Source organism: Branchiostoma floridae, chromosome 10 (assembly GCF_000003815.2).
Source record: "Branchiostoma floridae strain S238N-H82 chromosome 10, Bfl_VNyyK, whole genome shotgun sequence".
NCBI classification, from domain to species: Eukaryota; Metazoa; Chordata; class Leptocardii; order Amphioxiformes; family Branchiostomatidae; genus Branchiostoma; species Branchiostoma floridae.
The window spans coordinates 21436468-21456351 of NC_049988.1; the positions used below are offsets into that span (position 1 = coordinate 21436468).

The window sequence follows — 19884 nt, forward strand, 5'->3', positions numbered from 1 at the left end:
TGGGGAGGGGGCGCGTTTGACCTGGATTTGTGCTTGGACCATTCTGGCTTTAGATAGAAGGTTGGGTGCCATTTCTGTCAGGGATTTGACATTGTGAATATGTCAGATGGAAACGGCATCACAGTCCTCCACCAATCAGCATGAAGCATTCTGCTGACCCCTGACCCCTCTCAATCTGTGGGGAGGGGGGCAAGTCTGACCTTGGATTTGTGCATGTTACATAACTATATAGTTACATTACCAAAGGGAGAGGCAGTATAACAGATCACCTATGCACCAATCAGCAGTCAGAAGGAAGCATTCTCCTCGTGTGACTTTGCCCTTGCCTATCACCATGGGGAGGGGGGTGGATTTGACCTTGGAGCTGACTGCACTGTATTATAATCAATACTTAGACAATACAAGCAGCTCAGGTGGGGACAGATGAATTACAAATCCCTAAACCAATCAGCTGTCAGCGTTTAAGCCATGACCCTTTGCCCTTGTCCATCAGCGTGTTCCGGTGTGGGAGGGGGGCATGGTTGACCTTGGGTTTGTGCTCACGTATTGATTTTGTTTCCCCTGCCCGCCCCTCCGCACGCCGATGAGCACGCTTCACTACGGGTCACCACGGTGACTGCAGATTTGGGAAATGAACTTTCACTTTTTTCAGAAGGCATGCGATATTCGGAGGAGGGTCCATATGAATATGAATGTCAGGGTTTTGGATCAAAAGTTAGGCATCACTTGAGGAAGTTTAGTCCTATGCATTTTGTACTCTCTTGACTACTTGTGTTTGGGACTCTAAGCAATTTATGTTCACTGAGAAAAATCCATTGAATTTTAGATATTTTTCTATTAATTTTTTTCATATAATATCTTTCTAGTGTAGACTTTTTCCTCTCAAAAATGCAAACTTTAGACAACTTGTTATACAGACTTGTCATGCCAGAGTGTGGCTTCAGTTTTGAAACAATAAAAGTGGACAGTTATCGTCTGAGGAAACCCTCAAATGCATTGAACTATCAGACTGGACTATTTTTCCAGCAAAGTATCTTTCCTCTTACCCTATTATGGCTAACTTCTGTCCTGTCATACTTACTGGAAATGTTCAATGTTGTATGTTCCTTGCCCTCAGGTGTTAACACATCTATGTTGAAATTTCTTCTTATGGCTGCTCAGATAGTTATAAGTTTAACACTAGTTCACCTTTATCCATGGGGTGACCTTTATCCGTTGTCTTTAAAAACAGCACATATAGGAGTCAGTATGAAGTCTGCTGACAGCGGTTTCAAATTTGCAATATTTTCAAAATGTCCCGATTTGAAACCACCGTCCGTCGACTGCATATCCCAAAATACATTTTTTTTACAAACAACGAATATAGGTTACCCTCTGATAAAGGTGAACCAGTGTTGCATTGATAAACTTTAAGTTGTAGATTTTGACTAAAACTAAACCTCGCTGTCTTTATTCCTACAGACTCATCGAGCCAGGGCGCGGGCGGAAGCGGGACGGACGCGGGGCAGATCCGAGCGACGGCACCGATGTGGCGATGCAGCCGCATCATGCACATGCAACGGGACCTGCACCCCACCCTGCTGTCTTCTCTCGAGGGCATCGTGGACCAGGTGTGTGTTGTTTGTTTGTTTGTTTGTTTGTTTATGCTTACACAGCGCGACCTGTGCCTACTACTGGTTTGTTCACTGGGGGATATTGTACACCAGGATTTGGTCTTTTCAACAATGGAAAGAATTGAACAAATGTCCCCTCTGTGGGGAGGGGGGCAAGTTTGACCTTGGATTTGTGCATGTTACATCAGTTCTATATTGTTTTGTTTGAACCTAGTTTATATTCCAATGGAAAGAATTGAATAACTGACATACTCTATGGTGCCAAGGAGACATCAAGCTAGCTTCTCTCTTCACAAAGCGCCTAACATCTGTGCCAAAGATAGTTGGGCTTTGGATATATCTACTGGTTTCACCTAGTTGTACGTGACTTTATGTAGCTGGAGTGAAGCCAGTCAGGTTATTTTTTAATCGTTCAGGTTATTTTTGTACCAGCCAGGTTATCCTTGGCGATTTGTTCTGCTTACTTCATTGGCATGTTTGCACCGTGTCTCAAAGTAACTGTGAAGCTTGGATGGTGAAAGATTAGATACTGGGATAGCCGGCGAGTCTGGAGGCGCCAGCATTTCTACAAGGATATTTTAGACTTGCATTTAGCCATTTAGGTGCTAGGAATTCAGAACAGCATTTGGAGATCAGGGCAGTGGTGTTCAGTTGCTGAAGGAAAGATGGTTAAGTGTTGAATAAGGAAGTCTTTGGACCTATGAAAGTGTAGGATATAATGCGGAAGTCTTTTGGCCTATGAAAGGGTTGGATAAAATAAGGATGTGTTTTGGCCTATGAAAGTGTAGGATACGACCAGGAGTAGAGGATACTACGCTACAGAACTGAGACAGGAAAAATCCTGCCAGCTTGAATTTTGCTTTTACACATTTCTGTAGATTTTCATCCTTGAGTTGTGAGATGAGAGGAATGATTGTTTACACTAGAGATACATGGAAGGATCCGGTGAGAAACTGATAACCTGGCCCTGGGTAACCCCAGGAAAATGCCAGGATGTGAGGAGGTTGGCGGAAGCGTGTCGTGACGAGCGTGAGGATGTGAGGTCGCCACGGGTGATCCGTCAAAGTTAGACGCGGGTCCCCGGGTATATGAATGCCATCATGACTGTCCATGCAAAAACACTGCATGGTGCCTGTCCCTGGTGCTAAAAATCCCACTTTTAAAAGCGCCACATGGAATTATCACGGCTGGTCCTGTGATGACATAAACGTTCTCAAGATTCTCGATGCTGTCATGCCTTTCTTAACATACCGAGCACAGAACAGTGCCTGTCCCTGGTGCTGAATTGGTTAGCACTTTAGGAGTCAGAAAGGATGTAGGGTTATAGATGGTAATCGTCCCCAAGAATAGTGCCTACATCTGCGTACAAAGCACTGCTGTACGCATCAGAAGGGATGTTTGGTTACCAGAGTTGAGATCCTGTGTTAGATACATGAATCTGAACCATCTGTATGAGCTAAACATACAGACCACAGAACAATTCCTGTTAAGTAAAGTGTGTTAGATACTTGAATCTGAGCCATCATGTAGAGCTGAACAAACAGAGCACAGAACAGGGTCTGTCTCAGGTGCTGACTTGTTTAGTGTTGTAAACATCAGAAAGGGTTCAGGGTTACCATAGTTGATTTCCTGTGTTAGATATATGACTATAATCATCATGTAGATACATACAGAGCACAAAACAGTTCCTGCCCCTGGTGTTGAAATGATTACTGCTGTAAGCATTGGAAAGTTGGGGGTACTGGGAGATGATACTCTTTGATAGATAAAACTCTACATGAATCTAAATGCTGTCATGCCTTCCTTAAAAATACAGAGCACAGAACAGTTCCTGTCCCTGGTGCTGACATGTTTCTGTTGTAAGTGTCAGAAAGGCTGCAGGGTTACTAGAGTTGATATCCTGTGCTAGATACATGAGATGAATGCCATGTTACTAGAGTTGCTATTCTGTGCTGGATACATGAGATGAATGCCATGTTACTAGAGTTGCTATTCTGTGCTGGATACATGAGATAAATGCCACTATGTCTGCCCGACCATCGGAGCGTGGACCATAAATTCTGCCCAGTTTGGCATATTTGACTGCTTCTGTAAACATGGCCCTGTCGCGGGAAATGTCAGCAGCGAAATTACGAGGGGCCGTGTCGCCACGACGACGGAAGGGCGCGACCCTGATATACGGACGAGCGTGGCGTAAGATTGGAACGATTGTGGAAGTTTGGGTCCTTTGAAAGGTTGTGTTGCTACGGAGCCCATCAGAAGTAACATTACTTTAGTTTTTTTCATTCTAAGCCTTCCAAAAATTTATTCTATTTATCAAATATCAAGCTGGTAAAACTCATAAGTTGAGCTATAAACACATGCCTTTTCCTTTATAGCCCAAGGATTGCTGTATATTTGTCTGTAAAAAAATGTCTTTATGTTGTTTAGTGTTCTGTATAGCCCAATGTCTGCTGTACTCTTGGTCTGTAAAAGAAATGTCTGTATCTTCTTCAGTTATAAAACACATGTCCAAGCCTGTATAGCCCTATGACAGCTGTATATTTGGCCTGTAAAAGAAATATCTTTATCTTGTTCAGTATTCTGTATAGCCCAATGTTTGCTGTACTCTTGGTCTGTAAAAGAAATGTCTTTCTCTTGTTCTGTGTTATTCATAGCACTATGACTGTCTGCTCTTAGCTTGTAAAAGAAATGTCTCTATAAACACATGTCCAAACCTGTATAGTTCAAGAACTGTATATTCGGTCTGTAAAAGAAATGTCATTATCTTCTTCAGTTATAAACACATGTCCAGGCCAGTATACTTCAAGAACTGTATATTTGGTCTGTAAAAGAAATGTCTTTATCTTCTTCAGTTATAAACACATGTATAGCCCAATGATTGCTGTACATATGGCCCAGGTCGTGTTGTTCAATAATGGAAACATCTCTTCACTAATACGGCTGTTTTTACGAGCGTTGTCTGCCTTTCCCATAAAGCTCGGTTATCGAGCTTCGCTGTCGTGGCGCGGATTCCCGCTCGTTTATTGGCCGGGCAGATGAGCATCCCCCGCACGCGTCCGACGCCACGCGACTCGTCAATAATGCAGGGGGAATGTCTTTGGGACGGGAACTTTTATCGGAGACACAAATTTCAACAAATCCTATAAATCGGGTCTCATTGGCTGATTTTCAAGGTCAGCTGTTGGAGGTCATATTTGCACAGCGAGTGATGAATAGTTAAACACGCCGCACCGATATTCCATCCTGCTGCGGACTAATGAAATTGTCGGATAAGACTTAGCAAAACCACTTTCAACAAATCTCGTAAAGCTTGCCAGTCGCTGCGAGGAATATTTCGTCACCGAATGATAAATAGTTTAGCGTGCTGCATCAACTTGATAGTCTTTTCTTCTAATATCCTTGCTTGGGCTAGTAAAATTGTTAGGTAACAGTTTGGAGATTCCACAAGGACGCAATTCCCGCTTATCCCCTCAGATGAGTTTGATGGTTTTTTCAAGGTCAGTTACTGCACAGAATACTCACTCGCAGAATGACAAATACTGAATTTTAATAAGCGATATAATTTTTTGCAGAAATTTGCTGCCAGGAAAATTTGCTTGTAAGTTGTAGAATGATGAGCAGATAAAGACAACACATCAATATTTTTGCCATAACAGTCCTTCCATGAGCTAATAAACTGTATGATAAGGGCAGGGCTTTAGCCAGCGTCCGTTTCTCCGTCAATTGACGGAAATCTGCTGCGTGTGACGGAAAAATTTTAAAACCGATCCGTCAACCTTGATGGACAAAAAATCCTTGGTGGACGCCGTAAAGGACACACACTGTTTGTTTTACTATTGTTATGATTGTTGACAAAGCGTGTCTGTACCCTTTCGCATACGACAATCTCATTAAAAACCCGTTTTTCAAGGTCTCAGTTCAGTCTCTCTAACTCCTGGAATAGTGTTTTCGCGATAATGGGAATTGGCTGACGGAAAAAAATTTCGAGCTGGCTAGAGCCCTGGATAAGGGCTTGCCCACGAGAAAAACTAATTTCAACGAGTCTCTCATAAACCGGATCTGAGTCATTGCTCTTCAAGGTCAGTTGCTGCCTGGAATATTTCCTCGCTTATCCATTATGTAATATAGCATCAATCATTTTTTCTGTTTGCGACAGCATTTGTGCCAATGCAAAGTTGGATGACTCCACACAAAAAACACAAATCCTGATCAGCACATCTCGTAACATCTGTCTGATTGGTTGATTTTCAAGGTCAGGTACTTTGAAAGGTCGGAAACCTTTGAAGGTCACGAAGGAAAATTGGTCCAGGGACTGAGCAATCTTTAATACATGACATCGATAACTTTCCTATTAGTTTCCTCCCCTAGAAAGATAGAATGGTGTGATAACAGTTTGCAAAGCCTACTGAAAATACAGTTCCAACATGTCTGACTGGTTTGTAGGTTTTCATGGTCAGTTACTGGAATGAAAATTTGCTCACTGAGTGACAAATTATTTACTGCACGACATCAATATCTTTTCCATTATTGCCATCCGATGGGCTGATAAAGTATTTTATTAGCAGTTCAGAACTCTCACGGGATGCTTTTTACAGCACTTCCATTTTACTGTCTGCTGGCCGTGGGTCAAATAGAGTTTCTTGGTTTCGGATTTAAAAGCAAATGTTTTGCATTGTTTTGGAAAAACAGATCTTCAGTTTAAGGGCAACTCTGTCATTTTTGGAAAAAAACAGATCTTGAGTTTAAGGGAAAGTCTGTCGTTTTTGGAAAAACAGATCTTGAGGTTAAGGGAAAGTCTGTCATTTTTGGAAAAGACAGATCATGAGTTTAAAGGGATTTAGTCTGTCGTTTTTGGAAAAACAGATCTTGAGTTAAAGGGAAAGTGTGTCGTTTTTGAACAGCAGATCTTGAGTTTGAGTTGAAGGGAAAGTTTGTACTTATAATAGGTGCACACAGTTTTTGGGGTACACAGAATCAGGTACAAGTTTTCCTCCCAGCCTTTTCTTTCACCACGTTCCCTTGGTAAAACTTTACATGCAAATTTATGATAATCAAACTAAATGGGTACAGCCTTAATTAGCTATGAATTTTGTCTACAGCATTTTAATAGCAACATGCATTGCAGGCCTGTGTATGAATTTGAAGCCGATCCTTGTAAGAAGAAAACATATACTGATAGTCTAAACTATCCTTTGTTTTTAATCTTCATCCAAGTCTACATTTACAGTGTGATTACTTATTTCTGAAGGAAAGCTTGCCACAAAAAGTTAGCAAAAACCTGTAATAACTTCTTGACACATCCTGTCAGCAACGAAACGATCAAAGGCAGGCAAAATGTTCACATCGTTCCATAACCCCCTTGCCAGGGCCCTCGGAGCAGGTATTGTTATTGCTGTAGGAAATGGCCAGACCTGGATCTGTCAGCTCTATGATATGATGTTATCGGCTCCTACAATATTGCCTCCGCACTGACTCAAAATGGGTGGGAAAGCTGTCATGTGGATCTGGCAGTCAAAGTTGGAGTTGGGTTTGATACGCAATGTAATTTACAAATCCATATAGTTTTTGCTGTTGCTGTATTTCTGTGGTCAAACCCCGAATATTACTTGTACCATAGCTAAGACTTTGGGTGGGTAAGTTTTCATGTGAATCTGCCAGTCAACGTTGGAGTTGTGTTTGATACAAATGTCATTTTACTAATCCAGAGTTATTGCTGTTCCTGTATTTCTGTGGACAAAGCCCGAAATATTACTATAGTACCTTAACTAAGACAAGGGTGGGCAAGTTGTCAAATGCACACACGTGTATATGTCAATCAAATCTAAAGTTTTAATTGATAAGAATGGGTTACAAATCCGTAGCTGTTGTATAGTCAAACCCCCAAATATTACTGTCGCCTTAACTAAGACTTAGGGTGGACACATTGTCAAATGTGTACGTCAAACAAAGCTGAAGCTATTATTGATAGGAATGTATTACCAATCTGTTTTATCTTTTTTTATGGTCGACATCCAAAATATTTTTAATTGGCTGACTGAAACTTTGGGTGGACAAGTTGTCAAATATATCTGTCAATCAAAGATAAACTTGTCACAAGATATTACCAGTATTGCTTTAGCATGTGGTTGAGAGTTTGGTATGATTATTTCCCAATGTATTCCCCACATCTTGTCTGTGACTATGTTCTGCTGTGGACGGAAAAGCTGTCAGATGTATGTACCAACTAAATCTCAGGTTCTTATTGCTAATAAGGATATTTTATTGCTGGCTTTAGTTGGAATATTGCACGCCTAAACATTATCAGAAATCTTTAATGTTTATAGGAACTTTCCTGTCATGAAGTACTTAACTTCCTAACATGTTATAGCCATATTGGAATGTTGTTATTTATTATTGCTGATAAAACAGGTGTTACAAGATATTCCAGGCTCAGACATGTTATATAGTGGAATACAGAAAACCACAACCATGAACTGACAATATTTCTCTCATGGCATTCATATAAATTTTGGTGTAAGCCTGCAATGGTTTATACTAATTAGGTGTCGATCCTCCTATCGATGATGTACCATATTCATATTGCGTGAGTTGTACTACAATACTGAAAATTGATTCTGAATAACTTTTCTTCGAATCCTGCAATAAGTCATGTCAAAATGTCTCTATTTTCTGTCTTAGATCTTTAGTATTATCGACAAACAATCTTTGGATTTTAGCGACTTTTTGAAATGGGTAAATTTTTCCTAAGCCTGTTGTGGAGATGTAATAACCATGTCAAAATGTTCTGACTTGTGGCTGATGTGGGTGTTGTAGAATATTGCATGACTTTACCAGCCCACCCAAGAATTACAGTCTTTAGATTTTAGGTTCTTTCTGGCATTTTGAAACTTCATTCGAAGCCTGTGATAAGTATGTAAAATTGTCAAAATGTTCTGACTTGTGTCTGACGTGTAACAGTTGTAGAATATTGCATAGCTGTATCAGCACACCCACGGACTATCATCTTCCGATCTTTGCAGCTTTTCTGTTATTCGGCCTTCAACTTTCGAATTCCACAGTTAGTCCTGTAATAAGCATGTGAAAATGTTCCCACAATAACCCCTTATCTCTACATTGTACATCAAGGTGTAGTATATTACAGATGCCTCCTCACGCAACATGCAATAACAAGACTGCAGTGACATACTTATCTGATAAGACGCCTCTTTTACATGAACTGAGATTTGGTCTGTAATAAGGGTGTCAAATGTTGTGCCAGTTTCTGTGTGCTGATAATTTTAAATTTAAAAGTTTTCTGACAGCCAAGTTTACTGGAGCTCAAGTGCATGTGAGGTCAAGTTCCAAACTTGCATGAACCCCTGATAACTTGATTATATAGTTCAAGGAAGGGCACCATGTATGATGTAAAAGTGTTTAATCTGTGACACCTGTTTCACCCCCCTTTTTACACTCCAATAAATTCAAATTGAAAAAAAAAGAAACTAATAAGTCAAAATCTTGAAGAATCTTGAATCTAGAATAACTCATGAGATATGTCACTGTTATATACCCAGTAAACTGTCTTATGGCATAACACTAATTTTCCTCACTGCCAAGCAAATATATAGAAGTTCTGCATAGACTTCTATATAGACTGAGTTTGAGCTATTTTCGTATCTCTCACATTCAATTTGTACTCTCTCGAGTTATAGGAGGTCCCAGTAGATAGCTTTTTAGTTCTGGCTTAAGGCTTAGATATATAAGTTCAGAGCTTTTATTAAATTGCTTCCCGTAACAAGATAAAACTTCCTCAGTACCAATGAAAGCTGAACTCCGGTTTTGGTATTTCTTACATGTACTCTGCCTTGAATTATATGAAGTCCCAGTAGATATGTGTGTATAGTTCTAGCCTTGAATACTTCAGTTCAGAGCTTTTATTAAATTGCTTCCCCAAACAAGACAAAATTTCCTTAGCACAAATGAAAAACGAATTTGACTTCCCCAGACATTTGTACCATTTTGCATCAAACTATGAGAGAACTCTGTTCACGAGGGACATAAATGGCCTTGTTTGCCATTTTTCCAATCTCTTCCCATAACGGTATTGACTTTGATGTGCTTTCAGGCCCAGTCCTTCTTCATAAACGCTTGTTCAATCAGTCCTTAAGTGAATTTCTTCAATAACTGACAAATACGGAATGTCAGAAGTCGCCGTATAAGGACGTAAAAATACACATGGGAAACTTTGGTTCATGAAAGTGTCATGAATTGTTTTGTTTGCTTTCCTTTTCAATACTGGATATTTCGTTTGATGTGGGTAAGATGGGCGGCTTAGTTTTTAGCAACACAGTTTCTGGGTCCAAGGATCAGGAGTTCAAATTCTGAGTGAAGAAACTTTTCTGACTTGAGAGCTACTGGAAAGGGTTACATTCCTTAAGATGGGGCTATGTACAGGAAAGCAGTGGTCTATCATTGTTCTTTGTGCTTTTACGAGTAATTTGAAGGCAAGGGCATTTCTTTCAGAACATTGAACATTAAATCATGTATAACAGTGAGGCCTTTACTAGCTAGTGACCACCTCTACATAAGGACTTCCTGGCCATTGTGACCACGTTTTGCTGGTCACATAGATTATTTGCTGTCCCATATAATTTGCTGGACCCATAGATTATTTGCTGGACCCATAGATATTTGTTGTACCATAGGTTTTCTCCCATTAATTGAAGCATTATGAATCCTGTACATTATAAGTGGCCACCTGTCTACTTTGACTCACTGTATCTGTCCTCTGTCCAAGTCCTTCATACATGTACAAAACTGTACATTTTGCACATATTGCTTGTCCCTCCTGTCACTACAAGTAGAAATTTCCTAAGACAAACTATATCCAGATCTTTTTTCCAATTTCCTCCATTTAGTATAAGCTTTCTGCTGGATGTCTGTCCATTCTGGCTTATAACAAGCACTCGATCATGTGTCCTAACAGAATTACGTACACCATGATGTTGGTTAGGGGACCCTCTATTCCTATATACATACTGACTTACGACGTTAGCATTCCAAAGAAAACTCCCCGCCGTATACAAAATGTATCTTTCTGCCATATCTAAAAGGTTAGCTATGTATTTATGTATCTATACTATATACATGATTGTATATATATCATAGAGCAGACTTGTGAGTCTTGCATCATTAGCTTTGCAGATCCTATAAAACACTGCAGATTCTACTGACGCAGGCAGAGATCAGTTGTGAGAAAAATTCCCTGTCAAACCTTTATTGCATAAGGCATAAATAAAGCATGCTATCGGCTCTGCCTATTTCACACACTGTCACCACTACTGGGGCTGCCTACAGCTGGCACTAACAAGGGTTTAGGCCTTAGTTATTCGATTGGTTATACTTTCATATCTGCTGGATGGTTTGCTTTGTGGAGTAAAAAAGGGTTTAGCCACAGCAATGGTATCTGTTTCCCACAGGAAGGCGGTTTACCTACAACGGTGGTACTGTTTTTGGTTGTGGTTGTGTGCTCGCAACTAGAACTCAAGATCCTTTTGATGATAGTTAGGGTATAAAAAAACAGTTTCTTCCAGATCACTTCAGTGCCACTGACAAAGGATAGTGGATGCCATCTGAAACGTCTGTTTCCAAAATCATATCCAGTTGTTTATAAATAAATATTTACTAACTGCTTTTTGGCATGTCCTTTTGATGGATTTGTATGAATTTTGGTATAATCGGTTTTTATTCAGTTCCCGATGAAATAATATGGCACATCGTAGCAGTCTTTTTGTTGCCAACAAAAATGATTTATTGAGCATGAAGACGTTTCAGAGACCATTCCTATATTATAGTTCTTGGTACTCCATCATTTGTGTCATATGTCCTGGAAGATTAGCTGACTTCAATTTGTGAAGTTTGCATTTCAGCTTATAGACTGGTTTATTCAATTCAATTCAACAAGTATGACAAATTAAAAGCGGTCTTGCAGCCCGAAGGGCTGAATTGCACTACTCACACAGTCTTTTTGGACATTATTCACACAAAAATGATTATGGAATAAGCAAATGCAAAGTATACAACTTAATACAATTTAAAATGCAAACCAATGATACGTAACACCGTCGTTAAAAGTAAATTAGAACTATTTACAACAACATTATACATTGATGGGCTCTTTGTTGATCAAACGAGCCATATATGGGGCGGCGCTGTTTTTATAACGCTCTGTTCTACAATGAACTAATATGGACTTAAATGGACTAATAAAGTATCCAAGTTTCAAGAAAAAATACTTCTGAAACTTTTACTAAGCCCCCCTCCTGAGAAGTATACAACTTAGATAGAGATGCATGGTCCGACATCGTTAAGATTCAGATTCAGCTTTATTGGTCCTTGGCATGGCAAATGACATTGTAAATGCTACATGAAATGTGCCAACGAATGACATTCCATAAAAAAATCCTAAAAGTTATGACAATTCACAAACATGCATAATCACATTTTGTTTAAAAACCTAGACACTGGATTAAATATTGGAGTGACGGAGAGACAACGTGAACATAACTATGTCAGCAAACAATAACGTATGTAGAATTTACAGGAAAATAGCAACTGCATGTATATTCTGTACAGACGCAGTACTACTGACCTATCGTCAGAGAATCGCCTCATATGACACCTTAATGGCACCTCATATGAGGATGAACTGAACTGAACTAAGAAGTACATTTGCCACCAGTATGTTACCATCAGAGAGGAATATTTCATGGACCAGAAAAATGTCTGCTAAAGTTGTCCTGCGCTCCGCACACTCCATCATTCCTTTCATATTCGATGAAAAATCGCCTCTAAAATTTTGCAAAGAGTCTCTTCATGTGGTCCTCAACATTCAGTACATGCTTCAGCATTGTCTGTCTCTCAGAAGGAGATTTTTCACTGGTGTGTCGCATCAAAGAAGAATATTTTGATGAGCAAAGAAACGTCTTCTAAAGCCATTCTTAGTTCCACGCTCTCTGTCATTCGTGTTATCAATAAAGAAAAAGCACCTCCCGAACCTTTCATGTATTCCTTTATGTGATGTTCAACTTTACACATTCAAGATACTTATGATGGATTAGATTTTTTGTGTGAATTTTGGCATTTATTGAGGTTCTGAGGAAACTTGATATGGTTCAACATTGAGGTACTATTCAAATACACGTTAATCTCTACAACTGGATAAAAATGGACTTTTGCTTCCAGATGTTTTGAGTGACATCCATCACTCTTCTTCAGCGTCACTAGAATGACAATTCAATACGTGAAGAACATTTGTCACCAGTGATGCCGTCTTTGCAGACCTCTATTTTATTGGTTCTCTAAAGCTGTTCTAAGTTCTACCCACTCCATCACTTGTGTCATCAATAGTGAATTATGCATACAGTCATGTATCATCCGCAGTTGGTCTGTAGGATATATGGGTATGGTTCGTACCTTTGTAATCGGCTCACATCTAACCTGTGCTTTTGCTTAAAGCTCCTTCACACGAGAGGCAGAATAAGCCGAAATGCCGTCAGACGGAAGCTTCTTTGTATGTTCCAGAGTATTCAAAGGGCATTCTAGAAATTCTCACTGCATTCCAGTTATTTGTGCACATTCTTATTGATACCTGCTGATTTGGTTTCAGTACAAAGACGGTCACCCTATAACGGGGGGCTTATCTCTAGTAAGAAAGATGGGACGTCAGACGCAGTCACGTGTCGTTCAACGATTTTATCGCTCAAGTTTCATCGAGTTCCTGACAAATCTGAATCTGCGTAAGATGGCCATGAACCTGTACTGTAGAGGACGAGTGTTTTTATTGCATTTGTCCTCAGTTGACCTCTGACGTTGAGTGACCTCTGAGTAGGTTGAAGTGTTAATGATATAAATGTAGCAACATTACATTATAATTATACTCAGAATGGTCTAGCACAATGGTCTAGTTCTTCACCAGAATTCGCCTGTCTAAAAGATACTGAATGTCCGATCCTGATACATTAAGGTAACCTGATATATTGAGTGAAGGCGCATACATCGATGTACTACTGACCTTCCGAAAAAACATTGATTTATCTTACCAACACAGAAAAAGTTGGGACTTACCTAAATATTATACTTGTGAGGTTTTTTCACTACACCTTTTGCAGAAGCAATAAAAAGACCACATTTCCTGATATATTGAGGCAACCCTTTGTGAAGGCGCATACATCGATGTACAACTGATAACCGATCGCACTGCCTGCAACTATTGCTGCACTAACTTGTTCGGTCATCAGTCATACGTCGCTTACAGAGCTCTTACCTCTAACACTGATCCGTCATGCGCTACTCTCTCACATTATATCAGCCTTCAGCCACTCTAAATCTCACATAATATAGCACAAATTACTCTATCCCCAGGCTTCAGTAGAGAATTGTCAGCATTACACACTTGCTGTAGGTAAATCACATCTTACAGAGCTCTTACTGCTCATACTTATCAGTCATAGGCTATTCTCATACATTATATCAGTATTCAGTGACTTCATATCCTCAGGCTTGATTAGCACTGTCAGCATTACACACTTGATGTAGGTAAATCATATGAAACATATCTGCTTTGTAGATTGCCCACCTCATACGTACATGGTTTGTGAGAGATTTTTTCATTGATTTCTTTTTCTCATTCATTACTTTCTGATAGCAGTTTCTGTCATTGTTGTAATCATAGTAATTACATGTTCTAAGTAGAAAATGCTTTTAGCTGTTGTTGACAGTAACTTACCTTGTTCCAATATACCACTCCTGCATAATTATGATAAAAGCATTCCTTGATTGTCATTTTAATTGGAAGTGTAAGACAGTGTAAAACTTCAATGATGTGCAATTTTTCTGCCTAATGTTGATAAAAAATTCTCTAGTCAGCTAGGCAAAAATCCATTTAGTACTATCAAGAATAATAGCAATCAATGTCCTCTGCTCAATATGTTTGTAGTATGCTAGTCTCACATGCATTATCTCCTGCATGTGCTGTTACAACATTGTAGCTGTCGGCAAATCATATAAAACATTGTTCATTTTACAGACTATATCATTCTACGGAAGAAATTGTTTCTCATTGATTTTGCGTTTCCTCCATTATTCCAAAAGCACGGCTCTCTTTGATGCTGCCTTTACGATCGGTATGCAATATTTCTTGTGTTATTGATAAAAATTGGTTCCTTTTATCATCCATTTTTTACTATTGTTAACTTATATGTTGATAATCACCAAGGAGGTAAATGATATGCTAATGAAATAACCTCAGGAAGAAAACATGTTTCCTTAGTCTCTTAAGTCATATCACATAGTAAAAACGTATATCTTTTCTGTTGTACCCCAGAACAGGTTATTGAGCAAAAGTCTGCTGTCGAACTTGTAATAACATGTAATATCTGGCTGTATAAAGATTCCCTCTATGTTTTATGTGTGTAAGTCTCTAAACCCATTTCTCCAGTAAAATATGTCTACAACCCTGAATACGTTATTGTATAAAATTCCGAAGCTGTCTGACTTGCAATAACATGTAATATCTGGCCATATAAAGATGCCCTCTATTTCAGATGTGTGTAAGTCTCTAAACCCATTTCTCCAGTAAAACATGTCTGCATCCCTTATCAGGTTATTGAGCAAAAGTCTGCTGTCAAACTTGTAATAACATCTACATCTAATATCCGGCTGTAATATAAAGATCCCCTCTATTTCAGATCTATGTAAGTCTCTAAACCCATTTCTCCAGTAAAAACATAAGTCTTCTCTGTTGTACCCCAGAACAGGTTCTTGAGTGTGTAAAAGTCTGTGGCTGTCTGAGTTGTGATAACATGTAATATCTGGCTGTATAAAGATCCCCTCTATTTCAGATGTGTGTAAGTCTCTAAACCCATTTCTCCAGTAAAATATGTCTGCAGACCTGAATACGTTATTGAGTAAAATTCTGAAGCTGTCTGAGTTGTAATAACATCTGATAGCCGCCTGTAAAGATCGCCTCTATTTCAGATGTAAAGCCATTTCTCCAGTAAAAACCTGTCTGCATCCCTGAACAGGTTATTGTGTAAAAGTCCGAAGCCGTCTGAGTTGTAATAACGTGTAATATCCTGCTGTAAGGATCACTATAAGTCAGACCTGCTGTGATCATTGACCTGTGAAGGCCGGCGTGGCTACTGCGGAACATTTCCGCTCTATTCTCCCGTCTCATAGCCAAGCTGTCAGCGAGGAGCGTCAAACAGGGCGAGATTTTCACACCACCGGTCTTATTATGGTCAAACGGGGCAGGGAAATTACTCCGGCCGTGCCGGCGCGTCGGTTACGTTTACTGTGTTGTCAGCTCTTTTATTAGAGACGGAATCTTCCCAATAACGATTGTCAGATGGAGTTTAGGTCTGTATGAATCCAGCAGCAGGAGTCGACTCGGAGCTTGGCGTCCGATAATGTAGTTTAATGTTGTTATTCTGACCTGCTCACAGAAGGGTGCACCTTGTAATGGCCATAATGCAGTCAGGCAGCCTTAGCTGTAAGTTACTGCAGCTATATATAGAATAGACTGGCTCAGAATAGGATAGAGAAGGATAGAATACAACACAATACAATACAAATTAAAGAATACAATATTATAGAATAAAATGGAGTAGATTAAGTAGAGTGAAATAGAGAATAATATAGAAAAGAGTAGAGTAGACTAGACTCGAAGGGGCCATCAAGAAGGTTGATTAGAATAGAATAGAATGGAATAAAATAGAACAGAATTGAACAAAACAGATAAGAATAGAATGGAATGATATAGACTAGAAGGGAATGAGGAAATGAGTGAGAGAAGGAAATGAAGTGACGATATTGAAATTAAGCAGCTTATTTGTGGTTTACTGTGAGATTTAGACGTTGAAAAGAGCTCCCTTGCACAACTTTATGGTAAACACCTTAAAAAGAAGCGACAAAGCTTACTTCCCTCAAATGCAACTGACAAAATTGAATGGTATCAAATGGATAATTGGAGCTTTGGTTGTTAGGAAAAGATATCTTTACCAATATTGGTCTGTTATGATAATACAGTATTTCCAATTTTCGTATATTAGGGTGACGCGTTTTTTCCAATATTGTGATATTAAGAATATACATTGATATGCTAGTACATTGGTTTAACGTTTTGCAGTCATAAATATCCTTAGTAAAACGTAGTCAGGCTGTAAAAACGTGGAAAGTGCAATAATATTCCTCGCAGCGCGCCGACATATTGCGGAGGTTGAACCGTGCGTAAAGCGTTGACCTCGCCCTATTCAGCCGTTGTTGGGTAGCTTTATTTGATCACATAACGGCCAATTGTTAAATCAGCAGTGGCAAACATAATGGAACATTCCCCCAGCGTTTCTGCGGCGATTACGCTGGGCTAATGGTATGTAAATCTGTGTCCGTGTCACAGTTGTTACAGCGTGCGTTATTGCCACAGCGTATGCTACATTACAGCTGTGTGGCAGAATTGTATGTCACACGGCAGCTGTGACGCTCCCTTTGGCCTTTCCACGAGGGCACGGCAGGTCAATGGGATGGAAACTGGCAATTTTGTCGTAACTTTTCCCCCGGAGCCAGTCTCATCTTCCTGCGTAAACGCCGGGCGGGCGACAGACAGTTGTCGTCAGGGGCTGATGAGAGCATTGGTAACCAAGGCTGCAAGTGTGGCCTGGTTTTTTAATCTTTAATCTTTTGCAACTCCACCAAAATACATGTATATACCTGTCCTTGGTGCTGAACATTTTACTTTAATAAGTTTATGAATGTTAGACATTCAGGTAAACAATATACAATTACAATTCAATCTCTTGAACTAATTAAAAACCTGTGTTTTTATCCAGTTGTAGATATTGAATCGTATTAGAATGTTGTATTTTGATGTCTCTGTGCATATTTTACTTTCTGTATAGACTCCTTTGTGAATAAAGTAAAAAGGTTGCAGAAAGTCTTTTTCTGTCTGCTTAACTATTCCGAGACACAAATTAATGTATTGCTGCATTGATTCATGTTTACTGCCGTATGTCCTGTTTTTGGTTGGAGTTTCCATTCATAGCACCTTTACCTGTACCTGATGCCTGCATCACATCAGGCTTGATCCATATCAACACCACCTAATGATTCATCAGGTATTACTGTCACTGCCTGGGTATTACTGTCACATTACTGATGCAGATTACTACCCTGACTGTCATGCCTGCAGTTGGAGTCTGTGTTTGTGTCACCTTTACCTGTACCTAATGCCTACCCCACATCAGAATCTTTCCATATCAACACCACCTAATGACTGATCAGGTATTACTGTCACTGCCCGGGTCTTACTGTCACATTACTGATGTAGATTACTGCCCTGTGTCATGTCTACAGTTTTAAATCTGTGTTTGTTGTACCTTTACCTGTACCTAATGCCCACCCTACATCAGGCTTTATCCATATCAACACCACCTAATGATTCGTCAGGTATTACTGTCACTGCCTGGGTCTTACTGCCATATTACTGATGTAGATTACTGTCACTGCCCGGGTCTTACTGTCACATTACTGATGTAGATTACTGTCACTGCCTGGGTCTTACTGTCACATTACTGATGTAGATTACTGTCACTGCCCGGGTCTTACTGTCACATTACTGATGTAGATTACTGTCACTGCCTGGGTCTTACTGTCACATTACTGATGTAGATTACTGTCACTGCCTGGGTCTCACTGTCACATTGCTGCATATCAACACCACCTAATGATTCATCAGGATATTACTGTCACTGCCTGGGTCTTACTGTCACATTACTGATGCAGTTTACTGCCCTGTGTCATGTCTACAGTTGGAGTCTGTGTTTGTAGCACCTTTACCTGTACCTGATGCCCACCCTACATCAGAATCTTTCCATATCAACACCACCTAATGATTCATCAGGTATTACTGTCACTGCCTGGGTCTTACTGCCGCATTACTGATGCAGATTACTTCTGCTCCTGCACTGAACCCTAATCAGGTCCCCTACATTGCTGCCATGCATGCCTGGCACCTCCACAGAACTTCCCAGGTTTAAAATCATCTTTATTCCACGCAAGATGAATAATATACAGTCATATGCAGAGCAAAGATGAAGCTTTAATCCCCAGTTGGGGTGATGCAGGATGATTTTTCAAGTATCTAGACTAAGTGTGATAGTGCAATGAGGCTTCACTACATTTTGGCCAAGCACCCAACACATGTAAAGTAGCAGTTATAATTTTATATAGTGGATATGATTTTGTTAATGGTCAGACATTTCAGGTAGCATCCACTAGCTTTCATATTAGCTGCCTGCAACCCAGCCAGACGATTAGATGAATAAATATCTTTCATCAGTGAAGATCTTAGGTCCAACGGGTTTGTCATCAAAAACTATGGTTTGATGTGTAAATCAGGGGAAGACAAATTTTGTGCAGTTAATAGATAGTCCAATATACGATCATACATTCTAAAAGCCAGGGAAGGCGCTTCATCTCAAGCTAGGTTCTGGAGAAATAGCTTTCCTGTCAACTTGTCGCCAACAAGATCTCCTAAGTGTTAATAATGAGAGATAGTGGATGCTATCTGAAATGTATCAACATTTCCATAATCATATCCAGTTGCATGAATAATTGCTATTTGGAGTGTAACCTATGGTTACGGGGTAATCCTGTGGTGCTTAAGATAAAAGCTAATTCCTGGAAGGAAATCTTTCCCGGAATTTCACCTGCAGCCACATTCCAGAATCATTTCATCCCGAGGTTATAAAACATGAAAGCTGATTCCAGTAACAAAAGCTTTCCCGGAATTTAACCTCCAGCCACATTCCAGAATCATTTCATCCCGTGGTTATAAAATACGAAAGCTGATTCCAGTAACAATCAATTAAAATGCTTTCCCAGAATTTTACCTGCAGCCACATTTCAGAATCATTTCATCCTGGTGATATAAACACTAAAGCCTGCAGCCACATGCATTCCAGAACCATTTCATCCCGTGGTTATGCTGATTCCAGTAACAAAAGCTTTCCTGGAATATCACCTGCAGCTCCACTTGAGAACCATGCTGCGGTGCTTAACAAGAAACTTAATCTGATTATCGTGCGGGAACATCTGTCTTGTGGAGGATTACAGACAGTGAGACCTGTCCTTGGTGCTGATGGAGGAGCTGCACTTACACAAGTAGACAGGCTCTGGATGGTGCTAAACCCGCCGTTCTTACCACTTGTTCTAATGGGCTTCAGGTTTTCTGTGC

At 39.8% G+C, this 19884-nt stretch overlaps 1 protein-coding gene across 3 annotated transcripts in view; it reads left to right on the plus strand.

Annotated features, from left to right (window-relative positions):
* LOC118423737 (transformation/transcription domain-associated protein-like) overlaps positions 1-19884 on the plus strand; it is a 230878-nt gene that overhangs the window by 119231 nt on the left and 91763 nt on the right. For all 3 annotated transcript variants that reach the window (XM_035831940.1, XM_035831939.1, XM_035831941.1), the window contains one exon: positions 1462-1610. In XM_035831940.1, the coding sequence (XP_035687833.1) occupies positions 1462-1610 (149 nt within the window). The remainder of the gene's footprint in view (positions 1-1461; positions 1611-19884) is intronic.